The sequence below is a fragment of the Sciurus vulgaris genome (genome assembly GCF_902686455.1).
Source record: "Sciurus vulgaris genome assembly, chromosome: 17".
NCBI classification, from domain to species: domain Eukaryota; kingdom Metazoa; phylum Chordata; class Mammalia; order Rodentia; family Sciuridae; genus Sciurus; species Sciurus vulgaris.
The window spans coordinates 49,789,243-49,814,601 of NC_136478.1; the positions used below are offsets into that span (position 1 = coordinate 49,789,243).

At 50.5% G+C, this 25,359-nt stretch overlaps 1 protein-coding gene across 1 annotated transcript in view; it reads left to right on the forward strand.

The window, feature by feature from the left end:
* The first annotated feature begins 5,623 nt into the window (after positions 1-5,623).
* Positions 5,624-25,359, forward strand: part of ACTN4 (actinin alpha 4) — a 68,741-nt gene continuing 49,005 nt past the window's right edge. The window contains 1 exon segment of the mRNA XM_079119386.1: positions 5,624-5,903. Coding sequence (XP_078975512.1) covers positions 5,742-5,903 — 162 coding nt within the window. The 5' untranslated portion in view covers positions 5,624-5,741.

Here is a 25,359-nt window from a genome sequence, read left to right on the forward strand (position 1 = left end):
GCTTCCTCTTCTCTTCTCACCTCCATTTTCTCCCCCTGACTTCCTCCGTGGCCCCACCCCACCCTTCTGACCTGTCGGGTCTCTGTGGGGAGGGCGGGTGAGTCAGCAAGGAGGGGAGGCCGTGGGGCTCTGGGCGCCCAGCCCTGCGGCCCAGGGGAGGTTCCGTCTCGTACCCCCTGGCTCACTCCTGTCCCTGGGCGGGTGCCCTGCCTGTCTGATCCTTAATTTCCTCATCCAGAAGAATGTGCCCTTCTGCGGCCTCAGGACGCCAGGAGCTCTCGCTGGGGAAGGTCCTGTCGGCCAGCGGTCTGTCTTGGAGACTGTGAGCCATTGTTCATTTTGTGCTCAAAGGGTTTGTCACCAAGGTTGCAAACTACTGCTCAGCGCTCTTCTGTGGGCACACGGCCTCCTCTCAGAACAAGGTGTCGAGCCAGGCAGCCGTTCTCCCAAGTGCTCGCCTCCGCCACACACGGCATTCCAGCCATTCTGGCAGTGACCAGCCACCTGGGCCTGTCCTGGGGGTGGAGAGCCTGAAATGCCAGGGCGGGTGCTCCATCCTCAGTGTGGACGGAGGAGCCATCTTGCTTGTGAGCTTCGCCTGCCAAGAGGCAGCTGGGCACCAGCACCTGGCTGCCGGCCTGCACATTCCTCCCAGGGCCCTGTCCTGGGGAGCGAGGGTGGGGCAGGCACCTTTGCCCTGGGTTCCAGGCCTGTGCAGGCACCAGGAACTAGGAAGTGTCCTGACTGGAGACGCAACGAACGTTTGCTTATGCAGCACATGGAACCAGGAGGGGGTAAAAGGACGGATGTACTGCGCACCCACAGATTATCAAAAAGGCACCCTTGGTGGGGACAATGAACAGATGCCCACTTGGCAGGTGCCATCATGTAGAAGACAACATGCAAAACTGGCCATGGCCGCTCTGCTAGGGGAGAAGAATGGAGGGCCTTGCTGGTGACGTGGCACATGCCTGTCATCCCAGTGGCTTGGGAGACTGAGACTGGAGGATCTTGAGTTCAAAGCCAGCCTCAGCAATGGTGAGGCCCTAAGCAACTCAGTGAGACCTGTCTCTAAACAAAATATAAAATGGGGCCAGGGTGTGGCTGAGTGGGCGAGTGCCCCTGCGTTCAATCTCTGGTACCCAAAATAAAGAAATGATCTTTGGAAGATGTGTCTTGCCTGCTTTCACTCAAGGGCCATCTTTTGAGCAGCTGAGAGTAGCTAAAGACTGCCTGGGCTCACACTCCAGGCTGGTGGCATTTGGGCATGTTAGTTCACCTCTCTGGGCCTCGGTTTTATGGCTGGGAAGTCATGATTGTACCCCTTCTCAAGTTGTGAATTAATGCCTCCGAAGACTTCAGGTTATGAGAGATGATAAATGTGTGGTGGTGGCTGCTCCTATGCCTGGCTCCGGGCTGCTGTTCTAGGTGCTTCCACAGCCACCGCTTACATTCCAGTAGGTATTCTCGTTCCCGCCCTGCGGGGACACAGCCCTCTCTAGTCTGCTTCCCAGTGTGTTTACCAGTGGGATAGAGGCTGGACCCTGTGGTACACCTCTAACCCCAGCAAGCTGGGAAGCTAAGGCAGGATTGCAAGTTCAAGGCCAGCCCGGGCAATTTTAAGAGACTGCCTTGAGAAGGGCTGGGGCTGTAGCTCAGCGGTAGAGTACCGTGGGTTCAACCCCTGGCATTGCAGTAACCACACTGCAGGCTTAGCACATAGGAGGCCCCGGGTTTGGTCCCCAGCACCCAAAAAACAAACAGCAGTGGGATGCGGGATACAGCAACGGCTCTGACTGAAGTCTCAGTGGTGTAGGAATGGAGAACTAAAGCCCTCTGGCCCCTTCCTGCCCCCTTGGGCCCCGTACTCTGCTGCCCTGGGACCTTTAGACATGGCAGCTATTATCACTGCATTGTCCACAGATGGCTGCCAGGGTGTGGCCTCAAGCTGGCAGTCAAAGGTAGGCTTTCATCCAAACCTCACTGGCTGGGGTCATCTGCTCCAGCTCTGAGCCTTTGGTCTGGAGGTCGCGCGAAGTATCCACCGCGAGCAGGCAGGGAGGGGCTGGCTCTGCACCTGAGGGACACCCCTCCCCTGCCTTCCCCACCAAGATCAGACAGTGCAAGAGTCCTGGGTTCTTCAAGTCAGGCAGGTGGAGGCTGCCCTGCCCTAACCCAGCTTGGGAAATGCCAGAAAGGCCTGGGGGCTTCAACCTGGTGCTGCATCCCCTGGGAAAACAAGCTGCTATTGGGGCTGCTTACTGTTGGTGCCCTTCATATGCCTGTGGGACAGGGGACAGGATCCTTGAAGCTCCTATTCCCTCCGAATCCCTATCCCCAAGTAGCTGGACTTGGACAGAAGCCCCTCCTTTCACACAGTGTTTGTTGTTAGAAATTGAACTTGGGTACTTTACTACTAAGCTACATCCCTAGTCCGTTTGATTTTTTTATTTTGAGATAGGGTCTTGCTAAGTTGCCTAGGGTCTCGTTAAATTGCTGAGGCTGGCCTCAAACTTGTAATCCTCCTACCTCAGCCTCCTGAGTTGCTGGGATTACAGGCGTGCACCACCACGCTCATTTCATAGTGCTTATTGTAGTCTAACTCAAATACTTAACCTTCCTGACAACCATTCCCCTCAGTTCCTTCCCACTTCAATAAAGTTCATGCTTTGTTTGCATGGTTCCCTGTTGCTCAGGTGCCAAACCTAGGAGCACCTTGGTTCTCTCAACAAAGCCAAATTTATTTAAGCTTTACTCTCCAAGCCCTTCCACGCCTCCCTCTGTGGCAGTGCCCTCTGGCCCTAGTCCTGTCCAGCTCCATCCTGATCATTACAACAGCCCCCTTGCTGGGCTGAGCTTCTCCACTCTGCCCTTTATGCAGCCAGAGGGCCCCATGAACAGTTGAATAATATCTCAGCCATCTACTAAAAACCTCACCTTCCTGTTACATTTAGAATAAAATTCTGGGGTAAGGGTCTAGCTCACTGATGGAGCACTTGCCTGTCACGTGAGAGGCCCTGGATTCTGTTCCCGGCCCCACTTAAAAAAAAAAAAAATCAGGGGTTGGGGTGGTGGCTCAGTGGTAGAGCACTTGCCTAGCATGTGTGAGGCACTGGGTTTGATTCTTAGCACCACATATAAATAAATGAATAAAATAAAGTTCCATCAACATCTAAAAAATTATTTTTAAACATCAAATTCTTCACCATGCTTTAAGCTCATTCATTCAGAGCTCCTACTCTGCCACACACTGCTTCAGGGACAGGATACAGCAGTGACCAAAACCAAGACCCCCATCCCTTATGGGCTGATATCCTTGGGGAGGAAACAGATACAATGCAGGAAGACATCAGGTTGTGTGTTAGAAGGTGAAGTACTGTAGACAAAGGTGCAGGGAGGATTGAACCTCATGCTAGGATGCACTAGACAAGTACTCTACCACTGGGTTCCACACACCCCGCACTGGCTGAGGAGGTAACAATTCTGCAGAGACACACAGGAGAGGACGCCATGAGCCATGGATACCCAGAATCTGGGGAAAGTGTGTCAGGTAGTGGTAACAATGTGTCACAAAGTACAAAGGCTTTGAGGCTGAGCGTGAAGAACAGCAAGCTAGGGAGAGGAGAGGTGAGCTAGGAGCTCTGGGGACCTGGACATGGAAGACCTTCTAGGTCTGGCTGAAGCCCCAGGACCTTGAACTGGGCCAGGGCAGGGCAGGGCTGGCTCCTTCTGCATCTTTCTCTCCTCTCTTGATTTTTGCTTTTCCTCTGGGTGTGGGTTCTGAACAAAGGAGGAGGGACATGATCTGACTTAGGTGCTGTGGGCATCACTTGGCCCCTCACAGGAAAGAGCATGTGAGGATGAGGCCTGGGGTGCAGGGAGGAGGCTGCTGCAGAGGTCCAACTGAAGACAGGTGGGGGTGGACAGCACCAACACAGGTCCATGGCAGGCAGGGCGAAGGATGGGTTCTGCGTGTACTTTGAAAATGGAATGATAACATTTCCTGAAGAACTGTCTGCAAGTGAGACAGGAGAGTGAAGGATGACTGTCAGGCTTTTGCTGAGTAGCTGGAAGGATGGAGATGCCATTAACTGAAGACTGTAGGATGATCTGGTTTTGGGAGCAGATCAATTCAGCTCAGGGGACAATTTTGTTTTTTCAGCAACAGGGATTGAATCCAGCGGTGCTTTACCACGGAACTACATTCCCAGCTCTTTTTCATTTTTATTTTAAAATATTTATTTACTTAGAGACAGGATCTTGCTAAGTTGCCCAGGCTGGCCTTGAATTTGTAATCATCCTGCCTCAGCTTCCTGAGTCTCTGGGATTACAGGTGTGCACTATTTATATTTGAGATGCCTGTTATTGTGGCAATATCATTTATCTGTATTTGTTGGCTTATTTATTGTTGCCCTCCCCACCACAATGGCAGCCACTTCAGAACTGACCAGGCATATCATGCTCGCCACTATATGATCAGAGCCCAAGCACTACATGTATGTGGCACACAGTAGGTGCTCAATAATTGTTTGTTGAATGAATAACGAAGGTAGCGAAGTCTAAAAAATCTTCCCCCTTCCTGCTCGACTGGCACCAATTCCAACCTAATCTAACTTCTAGGTCCATTCCTACATCCATTGTGAAAATCTGTCAGGTCCTTTGTCCAAATGTCTTCCTTTGCTAGGTGTGGCGGTGCTGTAATTCCAGCAAATCAGAAGGCTGGGGCAGGAGGATTCACAAGTTTGAGGTCAGTCTGGGCAATTTAGTTAGACCCCTGCCTCAATATAAAATTAAAATTGAACTGGGGATGTAACTCAGCATTTAAGTGCCCAATATTAAATCCCCAGTACCATGACAAAGCAAAACAGACAAATGTCCACCTTCTCCATGAAGGCTATCCTGAGAACTTTATTTACATTCAGTTTATGCTTGACTTTTCTCTATAATGTTGGAATATACTACTTTTTTTCCTTCTTGGTACTGGGATTGACAGTGCCTCGCACATGCTAGGCAAGTGCTCTACCACTGATCTATATCCCCAGCACTGCACCATCACCTTAAAAAAATTTTTTTTTGTTTTGTTTTCGTTATTGGGAATTGAACCCAGGGGCTCTTAACCGCTGAGCCACATCCCCAGCCCCTATTATTTTTAGTGAGACAGGGTCTCACTAAGTCGCTTAGGGCGTCGCCCAGTTGCTGAGGCTGCTCTGAACTCGCGATCCTCCTGCCTCAGCCTGCGGAGTAGCTGGCTTTACGGGAGAGCGCCACCGCGCCCGGCAACAGAAACGTTCCTTAACATTTCGTCTGTCTTTAGTTGTCTTTAGTGCCAAGGCATAAAACGTGGTCTGGCACACAGTAGGCGTTCGATAAATACTTGTTGCGCTTGGCGTTGCTGAATGGGAGTACATTCTAAGCCCGAGCGGTGAAGAAGCCATGAATCATTCATGACTCTGGCCCCGCCCACAACGCGAGCGACGTGCTCGTCCACGTCCATGAGTTGAGCGAGCAGGTGGACTGCGCAGGCGCCGAGCTCCTGGTGGGTGGTATTCGCTCGTCAGGTGCGCGCGCGCGGGAGGGCGGCGGCGGCGGCGGCTCGGTACGTAGGCGCGGCGGGCAGTGCGCCTGCGCGGGCGGAGGGCGGGCTGAAGCAGCTGAAGCAGCAGCAGCGGCGGAGGCTCCAGCATAGGGGCGGGAGCTGAGGCGGGAGCGGACCGGCTGGTGGGCGAGCAAGAGGCGGCGGAATGGTGGACTACCACGCGGCGAACCAGTCGTACCAGTACGGCCCCAGCAGCGGGGGCAATGGTGCTGGCGGCGGGGGTGGCATGGGCGACTACATGGCCCAGGAGGACGACTGGGACCGAGACCTGCTGTTGGACCCGGCCTGGGAGAAACAGCAGCGCAAGGTGCGCGGCCCTCGGGCCGGACGGGCTGGAGGGGGTCTTCCTGGGGGGATGGGAAGGGGACTGGAGGTCCTGAAAGGAAATTGGAGGGTCTCGGTTGGGAATTGGGGATGCTGAAAAGGAATTGGCGGGCCCGGGAAGGGCTTTGGGGTCCCAAAGAGGAATCGCAAAGCTTGAGGAAGGAATTGGGAATCTGCAAAAATTGGCTCCGGTGTAGGGAATATGGGAATCTGCAAAAAGGAATCAGGAAGCCTAGTGAAGAATCGGAGCGGCTGGGCGGGGAATTGGAACCGAGGCGATGACTGGGGAAGCTGAAATGGAATTGGGATCCGAGGCAGGACTGCAGGGTCGCAGAATGGATTAGGAGGGCCAAGGGGAGAAACGGGGCCTGGGAAGAGAATGCGTGGGCCAGGCTAGCATGTAGGACCTGGGAGACCCAGTATGGAGGGGATTATTGGGAGCACGGCAAGTCTGAAGATTGGAATTGGGGGAGCTGTAGGGTGGGGGAGTTCTAAAGGACACCGAGAACCAGGAAGTCGAAGGTAGAGTTGGGGGACCCAGAAAGGGATTGTGAGGTCTTTAGAGTTGGGGGAGGATTCGGGAGTCTGGGGAGATGGAAGGAGTAGAAGGCTAGGGGCGAAAGGTATGAAAAGACACGGACTTAGGGTGTGAGGGTGTAGGGGTGCTCAGGAGGTCTGGTGGGACTAGGGGTCTGAAGAGTGGGGTGCTGAGGGGAGGAGTTAGGGACTTGTGAATAAGACATTTTTGAAGGGGGTGAGGTTTATTCGATGTGCCCCATTCCAAAGGGAAGAGGAGACAACTGGAAGGGAAAGCCAAGGGGGGCACAGGAGGTTTCTGGAACATTGATAGGCTGGAAAGCTTGGCCCAGGGTTGGAGGAGCCTGGGGTGATGCGGTCTGGGCAAGGTGAGGGCGGAGGGAGGGACTGTGAGCTGGAATGGCGGCTGGTGGGAGGGAGGTTAGTTTAGGAAAATGAAAGTCTCCTTAGGGAATGTGTGATGGAGAAACTGAGAAAGGAATGGGGGACAGCCTGAGGGAGAAGAGGTGAGAGTGTCCCCAGATTGTGTCTTTTGTGATGGGAAAGGACAGGTAAAGGAATCCCATAGTATTTTTGGGGTGCAGAAACAACTTAGGGGGGATCCACAGTAGTGAAAGGGCGGTCAGAAGTAGAGCAGGAGCCCGGGAAGGTGTTGGTGTGTTGGGGGTGGATGAGCAGTGTGGCTGAGAGGGGGAGCTGTAAGTGACATAAGAGGTTTGAGAGCAGGAAGAGCTAAAGAAAGAAGCGAGCTGAGCGGGCGGGCGTGGGGAGGGGGCTGCTCAGCCGGGTGGCGTGGGAAGAGGCCAGAGGTGCTTGGATTTAGAAGCGTTTACTGTGGTCTGGAGGTCTGCTTTTCTTTCCAGGTTTGTTACTGATTGTGTCTTTGGCCTTGGGTGAGACCCTTTATCTCTCAGGCAGTTCCGTCTCGAAAATGAGAAGGGATATAGTGAGTCCCTTTGGAGACTCCCCAGAGGTGGATTGCATGGAGTTGGGACTTTGGGAGAGGACTCTGAGGTCCTTAGGTTCTCAGTAAGGGCCAGGGTCTAGTATGTTTTGGGGGGATTTTTCAGGACCATGGGGCAGACTGGGAGTGACTGGAAGCCCCTTGCAGGTGTGAGCTGGCACTCTGGGACAGCCCGGGCAGCTGGTCTGGAGGGCACGGGTGGAGGAGCAGCTGTTCCAGGGCAGCCTGAGGTGGGGCCTGGCATAACCTTGCCTAAATTACCAACGTCAGCGTGAATGTCCTCATCTGTCATAATGGGGGTGGAGGGTGGCAGCAGCTTGGTGGGGGTGGTGCCCTCCTTTGCCCCACCTACTGCAGGGTGGTTCTGTGGGACTGCTGACAGGAAAATGCCTTTTGAGGGAAAGGGGAGTTCTAGTCTGGAGTCTCAACAATAATTTATTGCCCAGGTCAGTGTCAGGTTGAAAAAGGTTGGGAGTCGCCAAGACACTTGGAAAGTTGGGAGAGGACCAGGGAGCCACAGGGTCGTTTCTGAGAATGTCTCTGGTCTGTCTTCAGCCCCACTTGCGCGAGGAGGCCATCTCTTGCCCCTTTTTTCTCAGGTGGTACAGCAGGACTCCCCTCTTTCTTCCACTCCCAGTGCCTACCTTTGCTAGCTCCCTTCCACTCCCTCCTGGGAGGTTAGGGTGTGTGCTTGCTCATGGTCATAGTCTCCCTTGGCCACAGGGTGAGGCTGGGCACATTCAGACCCTGGGTGGGAACCAGGACTCACCGGAATCCAGGGCCTTGCTGCGTGTGTCACTGTCTCCTCCTACTTCCTAACTGCCTTCCTCCTGGCCGGCACCATTGAGGGAAAGCTGGCTCACGGCGTCCACCACACCAGTTGCTTTAGAGTCTCAGGAAGGGCCAGGTTCTAGTAGGTCCTGCTTTATACCCACTCCAGCAAAGATTCACACTTAGCTTTCTGTTGGGGGAAAGTGTTGTTTCACCTCTGCCCTTTCCCACTCTGGGGCGGGATCCTTTACAATGTGGGGGAAGAGTGAGGGGAAGGAATAGACCAGCTTGTGTTCTTTCCCTCCCATCTAAGAGAATCTCCCCGCCCGCATCAGACTGGCTGGGTCTCCCATAGTTGCCCAGGCTGGTCTCGAATGTATAACTCCTGCCCCACCTTCCTGAGTCGCTGGGATGGCAGGAGTACGCCCGGCTGGCTGGACTTTTTCTGTTGCAACGTCACTTTAGTGAACAACAGATTGCCCTTCTTGCCTCCAGGGCCAGTCCACTGGCACAGAGGGAGTGAGTTTCCAGAACAGCAGAAGCAGGGATTGGCCCATGTCTGAGGGCCAATCCCTCATGTCTGAGGGGCACGTCTCCCTCTCCCTGACTTCTCGGGCACCTATAACCAAGACATTAAATATTTTAAAACACTCATCCGTGTTTTAAAGCAGAACGGGACTTGCACACCACATTTCCATTCGTAAACCTTTCTCTGAGTCACTTTTCAGATGGCTTTATAACATACCTAGGGAAGTTCATAGTTTTGTTCCTCTAAATACTAATCAAGGCATTATTTAATAAGTAGGTTATGCAACAGTTTTTACATGGGAAGGCCTCAAGTGTTCTCCTGGGGATTGGAGGATTGGTCTGGTCTTTGAGCAAATTCTTACTTACTTATTCGTTTATTTATTTATTTTTCTCTTTTGAGCCAGGGTCTCGAGTTGCCCAGGCTGTTCTCAACTCCTGGGCTCAGATGATCCTCCCGCCTAAGCCTCTGTGGTAGCTGGGAGTAAATTCTTGAGTAATTACAGTACACAGTTCCCTCTCTCAATTTCTAAAGGGGCCTGAGTAGCCTTGCCAATTCCTGCTCTCATGGAGGGGTGAGATCTCTTGACAGTTACCCCAAAACTTATCATTGCAGCAAGAGGAAAGGTCTTGCTTGCTAAGTTTGTGTGCTCATTGAAAAGTCACTATTTACAGGGCCTTAGTGTTCAGACCTTGACCTTTGGCTTGGGCTGTACTAGGTATAAGTTAATTATTTGGAAGTTCCGATGGTGTTTTGTCTTTCTCCGAGTAGGTCTTTTTCGTCTTTTTTGTTTTAGGCTGATGCCAGAGGCCCCTAAGTAGCCATCTGTTATTTTGTTCCATTACTCTAATTGCTTGCCTCTTAGGATCTGGCTAAGACTAACAGGGCCTTAGCAGTTGTCAAAATTGAATAACATACTTTAAAAAAAAAAAAAAGGTACCCAAACATAGTTGTCTCTAGAAATGAGACTGTAAAGGTGCACGTGGTGGGGGCCAAGTATCTTCCACATGCCCTCCTGGGTGGGTGGGTGGGGCTCCTCAGCTGCTAGCCCTCTGCTCCCTCCTCTCCTCTCCTGGAAAATGTGCTTTGGAACCTAATTTTCCTAATGACTAAAGAAGAAGTAGGTAATGGGAGGCTGGCCTGGGAGCACAGGGTCACTTGCTGAGATCCTGTGGTGGCCAGTGGAGTGGCGCCTGCCACTTCACCTGATCCTAGGTGGGTCAGGGTGTGGGCCCAGGATTGCCCTCTGCCTTTAGAAACAGCCTCCCTGGTTCCGGCTTCCAAGACCAAAGGGAGGCTGCTTGGGCAGCAGGGCGCTGACTCACCCTCCTGTTGGAACTGGTGCTACAGGCTTTCATTTAATGGCAGCCAGTTGCTTGGCCTCAAGTGGGGAGAGTCGGGTGAAAGCGTTGGCGGAAACCAGCCCAGGACATACGGGTGGGTCTTCCTGTTATCTGGGTGAGACAGCGGCAGGGAGGTCAGTTCAAATGTAGCTTGCACTTCCGACAGGTGCTCTTCGTCAGGTGGCAAAGGAGAGGGGAGAGCCTGGACGCCCCTGGGAGCTTCTGGAGGTGGGGAGCTCCGCCAGGAGAACACACGCCGGTCAGGGCGCATTGGGCCAGACAGTGCCCTTCTCCAGCAATGCCCGAGCGTGCAGCGCAGGTTGCCTGGCAGTGCCGTCCAGCGATGACAGCCAGGAGAATGGGGCCAGGGGACAATTGATCTGGGAAGGCCGGAGGGACTGGAGGCTGTGTGGATCCCGCCGTCCGTGTTCTTCACTGTACTGATTTATGTGTCCTGGGGTTGCACAAGCCTTTGACCAGTTCTTTGGATTGTTTTTTTTTTTAAATGGTTCCCTGGATGCTGCAGGGGAGAAAAACCAAAAAAAAAAAAAAAAAAAAAAAAAAAAAAAAAACACAACACATTAAGTGAACAGCTGTTTGCTTGGTGCCATTTGCTCATTCAAGTTTTCTGAACAGCCAAAATATCAACATGTTGATCTCTTCCCTGGCATTTGGTATATTCTTGACCAGTCTTTCCCCAGCTGTAGCCTGTTCTCTTCACAGTGATGGCCATGTTCTCAGCAGTCACAATCAGCTCCTGCCCTCAGTTTCCTTCTGTTCCCTTTCTTTATGTATTTAGTTTACAGCAGCGCTTGGGTTACCTTGTTTAGGAGTTTTCCTCTCTATTTCTTTTTTCATGGAAATAGGAGGCAAGTGATAGCAACCTGGTGATTCAGTGGCTGGGGGATCTAAAACACTGGCCCATTAAAGGGGAGTCGGAAGTCTACTCCCACTAGCAGATAGAAATACCATCGGCTGTGGAAGGTGTAAAAGAGGTCTTTATTCTGTGCGTAGTTTGAGAGCTCAAGATTAGCCTCCTTTAGGATGGTTTAAACTTTGAAAGATCAAAGAAGAGTTACAAGGAAACTTAGTTTCACAGTGTTGCAGTGGGGTCTGCCAGGATTTGTTATAAAGTTTCTGAAAGTAGCACAAGGATCGCTTTTCTTGGAGAAGGTTGATGAGTTACATTTTAGGCTGTATTTCAGGTATCAAGGAGTGTAAGGTTCAGTGAATCCAAGGGGAACAGAACCATTTTAAATTCAGCCTCAGTTTCAAGAGTGATCTTATGGGGGAGGGGTGGATAAGCCAGCTGGCTGGAAAGGGGAGGACCCGACTTTTCCAGAAAGTGAGATCTTGGCATATATTTAACAGGCAAGAGTGTCCTTACATCAGTGTTTGGGAAGTTTTATCCAAGTAGCAGTCTCTCCGGGATTATAAAAATCCCCAATACATTGGTCTTGGTCTTGTGCCTTTTTTGGTGGTGTCCTTTCGTGTTCCCTCCCGCTCCCCGTTTTCCCTGTAAACAGCAGAGGCATCAGCTAGGAATGTCCATGGGAAGACTCTAAGAACTGGTAGGTGTAACTTGGTTGCCTCCCATTTAGTGTAAGTGGCATTCACTGTGGAAGAGGCCAGCGCCCTTTCTCTTAGATGTGATTTATTGAAGTGTTATCTACAAGCCAGTGGATTGAATTTACTTGGGATTTGCTGTTTGCCACCTGTTGCTGTGCTGGCTCCTGCCTTGCTGGGATGAGCCTCTGCAGAGAGAGAGAGAGAGAGAGAGAGAGAGAGAGAGAGAGAGAGAGAGAGAGAGAGAGAGAAGACACACACACACACACACAGAAGGAACAAGTTACCCAACCAGAGCATTCTCCCTGCGTTTATCCCTGTGCTTTCTAATTTGGGGTGTGATTTTTTTTTTTTTTTTAACATACTTTTACATGCTTAAATACTTTTTAAGTCAATTTGAATTTTTAAACTTAGGCTTTAAAAGGAAAAGTTGATATGAGGGTCAGTCATGGGTAAGGAGGAAAAGACAGCTTCCCTGGCCATAATTAGAAGAAAACTGCAAAAATAAACACATGGAGACAAAACAGTGTTGTTAAATTCTAGCTTGGTGCTATTCCTGCTGAAGACTCTGGCCTAAGGCCTGCTCCGTTTGTTAAAAAGGGAGATTGGGTTAGGTGTGGTGGTGCCAACTGTAATCGCAGTGTGCAGGAGGATCTCGAGTTTAAAGCCAGCCACAGCAATTTAGGGAGGCCCAAAGTAACTCAGTGAGACCCTGTCTAATGAAATATTTAAAAAGAGCTGGGGATGTGGCTCAATGGTAAAGTGCCCCAGGTTTGATCTCTGGTACAAAAGAGAGAGAGAGAGAGAGAGAGCGAGCGAGTGAGAGAGAGAGAGAGAGAGACTGGCAGGTGTTGGTGAGGTGCTGAAGTAGCACACACTCCATTAGCAAACCTACCAGTAGCAAACAGACGTTCTCTCTGATATCCTCAGTTTATTTCTGTGTGTGTGGTGCTACACCCAGGCCAGACCTCAGGTTACTAGTGAATCTAGAGGGATAGCATCCTCAGTGTGAGTCAGGATTTAATGTAGGGTGTGGATAGTCCTAAACAATCTCCATGAGCACATGCAGCATTTGGGAAAAAGCAACAACAACAAAACTTTATCTCTCTTGACCCTGGAAAAGTTTCCGAAGGTAGGCAGGGCAGGACGCTCCCAGGAATCCACACCCCTTGCTTTGGGCCTCATCCCACCATCCCAGACTTGAACCTACTGCCTGTGATCGGCGATACTTGACTCATCTTTGCTTTCCAATGTTAGGCTTTTGGGGTCTTTTCTTTAAAGAAAGTAGGCCTCATTGTAAAAACAAGCCCTGGGGGCCGGTCACTTGCCCCTCACTCGGCTTCTCCTTTTGAGGCTCCCGTGTTCAAGGTCTTACGTACTCCTTAGGGTTGACTGTTCCCGTGAATAGAGCGAAACTGCTGCCCACCTGCTCCTGCCGAGTGAAGAAAGGCTTATTTAAATGTTTGTCTTCCAAATACGAGAGCAGAACGGATCCTTTGTCTTCCAGTGGAACCATGACATGGGGCAGAAGCTGCTGGAAGCCGCTTTGCAGAACACAGTGAAGTCATCCTGGGAAATATGGCGAGGGTGCTGTGTGACTACATGGGACGCAGGGCACCAACAGCACAGTAGCGTTTGTGTCTTCTGCTTTGGGCAGGAATAAAGACGACATTGTGGTTTATCTTATGCTTTTAAAAGTTTTCCCCCAAAGGTGTGGGCCTGACAATGCCTTTCGCTGGCTTTCTAGTGGGTTTTTCTTTTCATCTCTTCTTCCTTCCCCTATGGCTCTGAGAGTGGGTGGAAGCCACAGTGGATGGAGGACAGCAAACCTCTGAGCCTGAAGGGAGCACATTTGGTTTTCTAATCTCCAAAAAGCTCAAGATACAGAGTTTCTGTGTCTTACCTCCTGAGTAGTAACGACTGATCCAGTTCTAAGAATGTCTTAATTAGCAGCCATTCAGAAGGAGGGCACAGCAGGAAGTGAAATAGATGCAATTCTCTCTCTCTCTCTCTCTCACACACACACACACACACACACACACACATTCGGGTTTGATGGTGGAAGAGGCCAATCAGGTTAGGAGAAACATCATGGGAGGAAGCTTGCAAGTGATTCAGCATCCCGCCACACCGGGATGTTGCTTGAGGGGATGTCACAATAAGGGGAATTGCGGGTCCACAGCTTGCGTTATCAGAATGACAGACCTTCTATCACTGAGGGCCAAAGGCAGTGCTGGAAGCGGACTTCAGACGGTGTCATCAGGGCCTTGGTATGTGTGTGTGAAGTTAATACGTAAGTGCTTGGGGATCTGTCTTAATCTGGGAGTGAGTAACAGGTGTTTAGCTGCTATCACCATGAAAACACAGTGGCACCGCGTGCATTGGCGTACACCGTGATCCCAGCAACTTAGTGGGGTTCTCAGAACTGTAAAGGACTGGGGATGCAGCTCAGTGGCGAGGTACCTCTGCATTCAATCTCCGGTACCAAAAAAAGAAAGCAAAAGAAAACCAGGTCTCCTGCTTATTATTTGGAGAGTGCCACCATACTCAGCGACAGCACTGATGATGTAGTTTTGGGTCTCTGGGCAGAAAAAAGTTGCAGCCAAGTGATCTCAGATGTAAATGCCCGTAAGCACAGTGGCCTTGCCAGGCTGAGAAGCCTTGTTCTCTGGGGAGGGTTGAACCCGTCCGCTTTATTGGTGAGGGTGTGCTCTTGAAGCAGCCGATGGCTTTGTGGCTGTCCCATGGCCCACGTGCTTTTTCTCTAGGCATTTAGAGTTGGAATCTCAGCTATGTGACTTCTTAATAGCAGGGCAAAATGTGTCTGCATCTTTTGCCTGCTTTCACAAACACTGATAAATTAAAAAGAACTCTAAAGTTCCCAGCAAATCCCAAGTGCAAATAACTTTTGTTAAAAAATCCACATCCTCCCAACTCTGAGAATAAACCAGACTTTTTTTCTCCCTGTTATATCCCCCCGCCCCCAGTTCTCCTCCCCCCCCTTCTTTCCTTTAAGAAAATGAGTGACTTTCCATTAAACCGAAAGTCTGATGTAGCTAGTAGATGTTTTCACAGAGTGCTTCTTGGGCTGTTACTGGACCTGACTTGCATTTGGAAGGGCCAATTTTTCTTCGTTTCTTGTTTTGCTTTAAGACGTGTATGATCTTCCTGTTCTGGCCTGTGAAGTAAACTCAGAATTCAAAATGTCTGGGAGCAGTGACTTGCCAGGCTGGCTCAAGGGCAGTCTGATGAATCGACCCTCTTACAGGCTGTTTGCTGGTTGGTCAGGATTCAGATTTTCAAGTCCTGGAAGGTATCCAGACGGTAAACATCACCAGGATTACGAGGCAGTTACTTTTTTTTTTTTGGATCATTTGAACCATGCTGCCAAGACTGTGGTAGAATTTGACTTTCTATAAAACAGAAAGGCCTGTATCAAGATGTCTTTTTCAGGGATGTTGGCTTTAGTCGCCCAGCACCGTCTCCACCAGTGGGATGAGAGGAAGTGCCTGGGCCAGTTAGGGGAGGGCCTTCTTGGCCATGTTTTGAAACTTATTTTTTTCTTTCCCATTGTAGCTTTCATAACTCAGTGACAAGGGACATCCTATGAAAGAGAATTCAGTCAATTGAGAACTGTGAGCCAATTTAGAGATGATTGGTTAATGGCTGTGACCCTTAGCTCCTGCTGCACAGAAATTCAAAGGGAACATGTTTTGACCATAAAAATAGAAGACTTATGCCTGTAATCCAGTGGCACTCAAGTTTGAGGCTAGCCTCAGCAACTTAGCAAGACCCTATGTCAAAATAAAAATAAAAAAGGGAAAAGGACTGGGAATTTAACTCAGTGGGTAAAGCATCCTGGGTTCAATCATCAGTACCAAGAGAGAGAAAAAAAAAAAAGAAAAAAAAAACAAAAAACAGAAAAGGAATATAGCATACTGAGCTCTCTGAGCAGCTACCTTGGACTTGAGAAAGTTCTGGGCCTCTTCAATAAACAAGCACACAGCAATCCTTGCCAAATACGGCCTGCTCTAGGGCCACAGGGTTAGCTTAAGAAACAGTTTTTTTTTTTTCCAAAAATAAATGCGTGTTCCTATCAGACATTCCAAGCATAGTTTAAACATGAAACTTCCAAGTAGCAATTCAAGCTTTGTGGGTTCAATTATGTCAAAATGTGAGGGTCTTTGGGGAGTGTGCTCCCTGAGTTGGGTCTGGCCAGTGATCACTCAGGAAATGAGATGATCAAATGGAAACCTGTGTCTGTCTGCTTTCTATATGTTCTTGATCCCTTCATAGGTTATTTGGAAGATAGATATGTAACTAATAAACAAGATAATTTCATATAGAATCATGTGCTATAAACTAAATAGCAGCTAGGTTTTACTCTGTATGAGACACCAGTCCAAGTGCTTCAGGTGGACTGACAAGTCATTTGTAAGGTAAAGGTTGTTACTGTTGCAGGACACCTACAGAAATGGACCATGGCCATTGAAGCCACTGGCCCAGGTGATAATGCCAGCATTTGAGTCTAGGTGGTCTGACTTTCAACTTTATGTTCTTAACATCTGGTGATGGTGGTAGCGAGGTATTACTGGGGATTGTCCCAGGGGTACTTTACCACTGAGTTATATCCCTATTTTATTTTGAGACAGTCTTGCTGAGATGCTGAGGGTCTCCCTGAGTTGCTGAGACTAGCCTCGAGCTTGTGATCCTCCTGTCTCAGCCTTTCCAGTTGCTGGTGTTACAGGTGTGCTGTTGTCTATTGAACAGGACAGGCTTTGGGAGAGGGTGACCAGGGCAGGAGAATTCTTTAATGGAGAGGAAGCTCTCTGAAGAGATGACATTTCAGCTGTTCCCTAACAAATGAGGAAGAGGGAATCAAGAGGAGGGCTGAGTGTGGAGCCCCGACGAGCAGGGGATGGGGAAAAGGTGGACACAGCTACCAATAGAGCATTGTCATCAGAAGTGCTGAGGAGGGTTAGAGTCCAGTGGACCAGGAAGCTCGGGCTCCAGTCCTGGCAGTGCAGTCCTTTCCCCTCAGGCCCCCTAGGAGGCCAGACTTCTAAAGTGGGAACCCCAGGACTGCAAAACATTAAACCAAACAAAAGCGTCAATTATCTCTGTGATCACTGCTGCATAGGCACCTGTGTTTGATTAAAGCCCTGGTGAGTTTTGACTCTGGAGTTTTACGGCAGCGTGTGCTCATGTGGCTTTGTAGTGCAGACTCTCAGAGATCTTAAGTTTTACCACATGAGCAAGTTCCAGCCCCGTTCCAGTCTCATAAGAGGCCATTTCTACCTGGTGAATGCTACTCACTTTACAAAGCATCTTTTTTGTTTGTTTGCTTTTTGATAAAATGTTGAGACTCCCTTTTTGAAGTTGGAAACCTGGAAAGCTGATTTTAAAACTGACAAGCTGGGCTCTTCACCTAGGTGCTCCCTCTCTGTAAATCCCTCTTCCACCTCCTCAGTATTTCTTCTTCGTTTCCTTTATCTGGTGGAGCTGAGTGATTCTGGTTCAGCTGAGTCAGTCTGAGACCCTGAGCTTTCTGTGCCCCCTGAGCCAGTCCAGGAACGTGTAGATTGCACTGGGCCACAGCTCTCCATCTGAAGGCACAGCTTGTCAAACTAGTTAGGTGGCTTTTACTTGGAGGGAGGAGTAGTGACGGAAAGCTTGGGGCTATCAATAAATGCTCCTGCCTCTGTACACACAGCGCCCGGCAAGAAGTTAAGTACCTGGATCCTACTGTGGACATGGGCTGGGATTCTCTCTGCCCTACCCTCAAGGAGATCTGATAGCCAACATCTTCCCCGTCAACAGAATAGAAAGGAGTGACTGGGCATGAGGGTGCCTGTAATGGCAGAGCCAGCTTAGCCGCTTCGGCTGGAGAGAAGATGGTGAGGTTTCCACTCCTGGCAGCGTATCCATGTGAACTTGTTAAATCTTTTAAGTAGCCGGATAGGAAGGGAGGGGTGTGTGTATCCTTATCCCCTTAAATATGAAAATAAAGCTTCCCCTTTGTAAAATTGATTCAGAATGGGCAAAAAGGGTATGGCAAATGGAAAATGTGTCAAATTCTATCGAGTCCTATCCCATGTTGGGATACAGCTGTAGATTTCCGTGGTGGGTGGCCTATTATGCATTTATGCTGAGCTGAATCTCTTCCAAGTTACTGCAGATCCAAAAGACTTGGGGGGCAGCGGTGGGGAGCTGCCTCTGTCACACTGTAAAGGCATGGAAGGTCCTTACTGAAAGTCACTTCTTGGGTAGCAGAACCAGGGGCCACTGACCAGGGCGGGTCTGTGTTTTATAGCTAACCATCTTCTCAGGTAACATGAGTGGAGGCTTCGTGGGCCCTGGAGTCCAGCTCTCAGGTAGAAACATGACCGCCAGGGCCAGACAGCAGCCCTCGCCGGGCCCCTCTGCGGAGCGGAGCGCCATGCTGAGCCTTTGAGGGTATGAGAGAAACCGGAGACCTGGCCCATGCTCCCAAGGAGCTCAGTGTAGTTGGGGAGAGAGCAAAGCCACATGAGACCTCGGAAGGACACTAAGCGGCACACCGACAGCCACAGCACTCTAACCGTGTCCCACGAGAGAAAAGGGGTGACTAAGGGCAGGTGGGGTCAGTCATGGACACTTTCATAAAGGAGGTGAGTGTGCAGGAGGGGCGGGCCTTTGCCCTCGCAGGGGCAGGTTTCCCGCAGCAGGTGTTGGAGGGTCCCCCGGCAGCGGGCAATCTAGCTGCCTCCTTCCCTGCCAGGTCTTCCCTCAGCAGGGGGTCTCTGGGAGCTCCAGGTCTGAGAGGTGAGGTGCCATGCTCATTCTGTTTCGCTGTGTTTCGGTCCTGGGGTCAAACCCAGGGTGCTTCACCCTGAGCCCCATCTCCAGCCCTTGTCATTTGTTTTTTTTTTTTCAAATTTTGAGATGGGCTCTCGCTGAGTTATTGAGGATGACCTCAGACTTGCGAGCCATTGCCTCATCTTCCTGAGTCTCTGGGATTACACGTGTTCACCACCATGCCTGGCTGCTCATTCTATTTTAGCCATGCCCAGGACCCTCTAAATTCCAAGACCCCAGGTTCCGGATCTGAGTCCATTCACAGGCCTGTCACTTTCACTGATGGCGCTGGGGTGGGGGCTGGACTCCTGGGTGGGATTTTCTCTGACTACCTTTTGAGGCATGTGCGGGTTCACTGCTGTCTGCTGTCCCTGCCCTGAGGGTAGCCTGGAAGGGTTCTGTCTTAAGAGTTTATTTTTGCCTGCCAGAATGAGCTTCTAGGTGCTACTCTTGTTTAAAAGTAAATGCCATAGAGCTGGCTTGTGGAACGTAAGCATTCCCGTCCCAGGAAATACTTCACTATGTTTAAAAAGAAAAGACTCATTCACGTGCTCATGGCCAAATATGTGACTCAAATAATGCACTGCCCTTGGTGTGCTTTCCCAAAATTGACACCCTTGAGTTGCATCCTGGCCCGTGGGAAGCAAACCTGGCATAGCTAGTCCGTGCCTTTCTTTGTCCATGTGGCTTCAGGTGGTTTCCCCCCTGCTGCAGATGGTGCATGAAAACTGTGATATTGCTCAGCTCGAGCAAGTGAAGTAGTGGCTGAACTCAGCCAGTGGAACTTGGCCTCCATCTTTTAGACTGCTGGGGTCAATAGGCTTGCTTTAGAAGGATTTGGTGGGGGTGGGGAGTGTGGCCGGCCACGCATGGATTAAGCTGGTCTCTGCAGCTTGGGTGATGTTAGGGAGAGAGGCTGGAGAATATTAGAACAGTTAATTTCTATTTCCTTTTGCACTTCGTTAAGGCTTCCAGGCGGGATCTCCCTGACAGTCTTTACAAGGGGTCTCCCTCTGCCCCTTTTTGAAAGGCAGAGATGTTAGGGAAGTGGGCATCCTTTGAGAAGAGATCGTTGCTTATGCCTGGGGAGTATATTGCTTCCCTCTCATTCTGGGAAAGATTTCTAGGGGGAGAAACCACAGGATATTCAGGGTCAGTTTCTTGCATGAACCCAGATTCTGGAGGAGATGCCTGCTCAGCTGGCGGGTTGGCCCACAGCACCCAGCCGCTCACCAGACACCGGAGGCTGCTCAAATGACACTGGGATTCAGGCTGTCTCCTGGCCCCAGCAGCTGCACCCCGGGAGGCAGTGTTAAGAGTGTTCTTTGCCCAAGGGGGGGCACTTCTGGCACCTCCATGTCCACACTTGGCCACAGCAACAGAACAGAAGTGAAAGGAGTCGGGTGGGCAGGGGGCCGGCTCGGCTGGGTTGGGGCTGTGCTCCCACCTCTCCCCACTTGGGGAGGTAGGAGGAGTTAAGCCTCAGTATCCTCCTTTGAAAAGGGGTGTCCCTCTGCTTCACAAGGTGTTTCTGAGGATTAAACAAGATAATGCATTTGGAGTACTTGGCAGAGTGCTTGGCACACTGTAAGTGCTTGCTAATCATTTCCTTGGCCCCCTTCCTGCACCCAGGTGGGGTCTCCTGCTCAAGTCTCCTCTTCAAAGAGGTTGAGAGGGCCTGCCGAAGTGTGCAGCCAGCCGGGTGGGAAGCCCAAACACCTAGCCCCTTTCCTAAAGGTCTCCCCCAGGGAGTTGTGGAGGCTGCACACAGCCAGCAACTTCAAAGGAACACCCTCCATCAAGTGGCAACACGCACTTAGGCTGCGAGTGACACAATGTAACCCTTTCCCTGGCCTCTGCATCCATCTGGACCTGATTATCTGGGAGGTGGCTTCTTGTTTCAGAGTTTCAGACCCTGAGCAGTTTTGTGTCTGGGTGAGCCGCAGGCGGTGCCACGAAGCTCCTTCATAAGTAATTCAACTTACTGAGTTTGCTGTCAGCGGAGGGGCTCTTCCTCAGGTCCCCTTCCTTCCCAGTTCCCTTCCCTCCAGAGCAGGGAAAAGAAATCGTATCCACTCAATAGAGGCAGCCCACAGCCTAGCACCAGCCGCCTTCTCGTCAATTGTTCAGCGGTGGAAACAGGAAGGGCTTTACGCCGATACCAAATGGCTGCCCAGGAAGGCTGTGGATGGGGCACAGGCCCAGGAGACTGTGGCCAGCTTTCCATCCTGAACGTGGGACTTGAGAGGGCCTCCTTCCTCACATGCTGCTGTCCCCCCCCCCATGGGGTCACTTCCTGATGCCATTCCTCAACTTAGCCCCTATCCCCCTCAAAAGCAATCAAATCCACAACCTAATAAGGCAAAAGAATGAGGAGAATGTCCGCCTCCCAGCCTCTCCCCTAATAGGGCGCAGGCCCACAGCAAAGTCGGAAAATGTTACAGCACTGTGACAACTGCCTGGGGCTGGCCGCGCGGCCATGTTCCCGAGCTCCCATGGTTGGCAGCAGACAGGACCCTGAGGGAGGGCCACCCGCCTTGTGCTTTCCAAATCAGCCTGTTGACACCCCTCTAGCACAAAAGGAAGGTATGGAAAGTACAGCCCGAGTCAACTGCACCTCCAGTTGTGGGCTCCGCGTGCCAGGAGAACATGGAGCAGAGGCGGGAAGGCCGCCCGGAGTCGGCGCCCAGCCGCCTCCCCTCAGCACGGTGGGCACCGAGCACATCCAGACACTTCTTGCCTCTGAGATGAGCAGTTTTCTTCCCCTCGACTGTGCCAGGGTTAAATTATCCCTGGCGTTAATTAAAACTTGTCAACACTTAGAGCTGGGCCCCACAGAAACCTGTCACCCTCCTACATCATTATCCCAGGCAGTCAGCCCGCTCTGAGCAGTTTCCATTCTGGACTGGGGACAGGAGGAACAAGCCCCCTGTGGCAGGAGTGGGCTTGCCGGGCCTAGCCTACTTGGTTTTGGAAGGTCAAGCTTCATAATTAACCTGAAGACTGTAGAAGGGCCAGGGAGGGGAGTAGCCTAGGGACGATGTGCCGGGTCTTTCACGTTGCTAATTATCAGCAAGCATGAGGTCATCCATAAATATATCTAATTCCTTAGCTTGTAATTAAGGTGCTCATTAAAAGTGCAGGGAAGGTTGTTCTTTTTTTTTAAAGGGAAAAATACAAAAAGCCTTTGTTTGGACCTGACAGGATGGCTCAGAACAGGGGAGGACTTGAGGCACAGGACTAGTTTCCTGTCTTAAGAGCCTTTACAGGAAATTCACTGCAAACAATATTGGTGACCCTGCCAAGGAGGCAAACCTGGGGTGATGTCATTGTTCCAGGCTGTCACCGCCAAGCCTCTGACCTTGGGGGAGGAGGACTGGTGGGAGTAAAAAATGAGTTTGTGTGTGTGTGTGTGGGTTTAGCTGTCTTTAGAGGAAGCCAGTCAAGTGAAAAGTCGAGTGGGAGAGAAATCACAGGGAGAATCTTGGAAATACTCTTAGCTGGGTTCAACTCACCTTGTTCTTATGGGTTTTAAAAAAAAATCCTTTCTTACTATTCTTGCTCTTCAGAATGCTGCTGCTTTTTCAGAGACAACCTTTTCTAAGCCATCCCCCATGTAGTGCTTTGAGTAACTGTCAGTCACAGGGTGGAATTTGTGGCCCGCAGGCAGTAGTAAGCAGTTAGGCCCTAGGTGAATGCTCACTCCATCATTCTGGAGTTATGGAAGCCGACACACAGGACTAGTTTGATGTATCTGCTTCTTCCACCCAAAAAAAAAAAAAAAAAAAAAAAACATTTTGGAAAACTACCCATTGCCAGCCAGTTGGCAACTATAAGTTGTTAATCTTTCCATGTGCCTCCAGGAACCGTCTGGACTGTCTCTGAAAAAAAAGGACAAGCTTTGTATCTTGTCATTTTTCCACTTGCTGGAAGACGAACAGAGAGGCATAAACACGGTCTTAAAATGAAAGCAACAAAAATAAACTCAAGGCAGCCCTGCGTGAAGACATTAATGCAAAATATGTGAGCTGGCTTACTATTTATATGGCAGAAGGCAGTCGGAAGAAGATCCAGGCCTGGCGAGGGAGAGTTACGTCTTTTGAGGTGCCTGTTCTTCAGAATTCCAAATAAACCATGGCGATTACTCAGATGAGGCCATAATGCGGTGTCTCCTTTCATGCACTGCATAGTCCAGTGTCTTGATGGGACCGGCGGCCTCTGAAATGCTAAGGCAGGATCCAGACCTAATTCCAGTGGCCCCTCCCCACACTCCTCCCCACATCCTAACAACCTTAGAAGGAAGTTTGAAGATTAAACAGGAGAGCCATGCAAGTTTCCTGTGGTTTGTCCCCTTTGATCTGTTAATATTCTTTCTTTACCCACACTCATCTGACATTTACCACACTGTGTTAGGCTTGGAGATTCAGCAGGAAAGAAAACCAGCCCAACCCCTGTCCTCCCAGTCACGTCCTGAAAGGGAAGATAGGTGGTAAGCTAAATGGAGAAAGTGAACTGAGTATCAAGGCACCACTAGATGCGAATGTGGCCTTTAGTTTACTGCTTACTGGCTGATATATGTAGGCCCATTGACATTGCCTTCCTGGGTGCAGAAGGGTCTTTTCAGCATGATCTGGGTGTCTGGGGCCTCAAATGTTCAGGGCTATGTTCCTTAAAAGTTGACCTCCATGTGAGTCCTCAGCGTTGTTTATAGTGCATGGTGGTTTCCTAGACTCTCCACTGCTGAGAGGTCAGTTGGGATCCAGCCTTTTCCTTGTCCCTGTCTTGGGACCTGTTGCTGGAAAGGAATGATGGATCTAGGCAAGAAGATGCCTCATCTGGGCCAAGGAACCCTGAGTTTACAGGTCCCCCTCCATCAGGGGCATTGCTAGAATTTCCACAGTGAAAAACGTTGACCCAGTCTAGCTTGGAGTGGGTGGTCAGGGTAGGGTTTAGCCTTGAAGTTGTGGGATTGCTGAGTTTACTCTGACTGTGTGTGCACATAAGGCAGCCAGGAAGGAGCTGGTGAAGTCTGGTGGGTAATGGACGGCAGAAACCACATCCATTACCCAGGAAGACGGTCACCCCTAGGTCGCTTGAGGAGTTGCCTTGGTGCAGTTGGAGCCACTTTTTTGTGGTAACTGCCAGGAAATTGAGCCCAGTGTGGTCTCAAGAGGTTCATGAGGTTAGCACCATTTTTTGATGGACTGGTGACAGTACCGAGTCGGACACCATCATGGTCTCAGCCCTGGACTTCTGTTCTTTGGGCCCATGTTGGACATCATCTCCTGGAACGCTGGCCACAAGCGAAAGATTGCGGGAAGCTTGAAGCAGAGCTGGGCCCTGGAGGCCAGCTGAGAAGCCCAGCTTCCCTCTTGAACATATGGAAGCTCCAGGGCTTTTCCGATCTTTGTAGAAAGAGCTGTTCACTGAGTCCAGTTGAAGAGTGTGGGCAGCTGAGGGGCTCATTCCTCAGGGGCCCCCACAGCCAGTGTGTCTGGTGTTTCTAACGTTTTCCTGACCACGCCTTTCTCCTTCCCAGCCTCCCAGCACCCTCCTTTGGCTAGGGTGCCAGGAAAGAATGTCTCCAAGGTCCTCTGGGGAATCTGGTGTGGCCATTCATGGGAGCCAGGGATCCCGCTCCCCACCGGGGTTCTGGGCCTTCTGTGGGAGGCGGGAGGTTAAATTAGAAGTTGAGCCAGGCAGCTCCGTCCTCTGTCTTCTCAGGAACAATGAGGACTGGGGTGGCCACATCCTAGCTTGTATCTTGTTACTCGGGCTGGGTGGTCCTGTCACTTGGGCAGTTGTGAGAGGGATGTAGGTAAGAACCCCTGGTTCTCTTCTAGGGCTGATGGGCCTTGGTCCTGGATTATCACAGAGCAGGTGACAGAACCCAGTGAAGTAGCCTGGTAACCCCAGACAGCCCTAGGTGGCTGTGGCCAGATGGGAATGGGGGCCTGGGACTTTAGTTTCTAGGAAGCTAGAAATCTAGAGTTTTATGGAGTAATTGATTCAGTTGAAAATCAGCAAAAAACCAGAACAAACCCCCCTGCAGGCTGTGCAGAATGGGGCCTGTTTGGCTCCAGGAGCTCCCCATTTGTGACCTCTGACCTCTGACCTCTCATGGTCTTGGTCCTGTCTCTGCCTCTCCTTTGGTTTCTTGGTTGAAGTGCTGCTGCTTAATCCTCTTACTGGGAGGTAGAAAATCCATTTCTTTTTCTCCTTAGTGACAGCTCTCCTGGAAGGTGGTGGGAGGGGCTTGCCTTGTCTGTGTCACCCCTGTCACCCCCGCTGCCTTCCCCTTAACTCAGGTAATTGAGTTGGCTTCTCAAAATTCCTCTCACCATGTACATATTTTTAGGATCTGGCTTCATGTTTCCATGAACAAGAATAGTGGAGAGATTTGTCTGTCTGTTCTGGAAGGCTCGAAGCAACACTTTTGTACGAAGGCAGCTATTCTGAACCCAGTAACCCAGTGACCATGCCAGCCTTCAAAGTGAACTACCAGCTCAAAACATGCACCCAGGCGGCATCTGTGCAAAACTACTTCTTTAGGATTGTCACCTGAATTTGACTTCTGGAAGATGTTGGCAGTACAGGTTTTGGGGAAGAGATCTGTGTATGTGGAAAAGCTCAAACACAGCACCTCTTAGTGAGTTGATAGATTTCAGGAAAATGGGGTACCGTGGTGTGCAGTTAGTTTTTTGACTCTGGGCGGGGGAGAGTTTACATCCCTGAGGAAGTTGGGGTTTTTTTGTTTTTTTCCCGTAAGCGCTAATGGAGTCCCTCACTAATTGGATTACTGCCACATGGTCCTTCATGGTCCTTATCAAACTTTGCATGTGGAGCTGTCTGCCTGGGAAAAGCTAGGAAACTCTCCATAAAGACATCGCCCTCA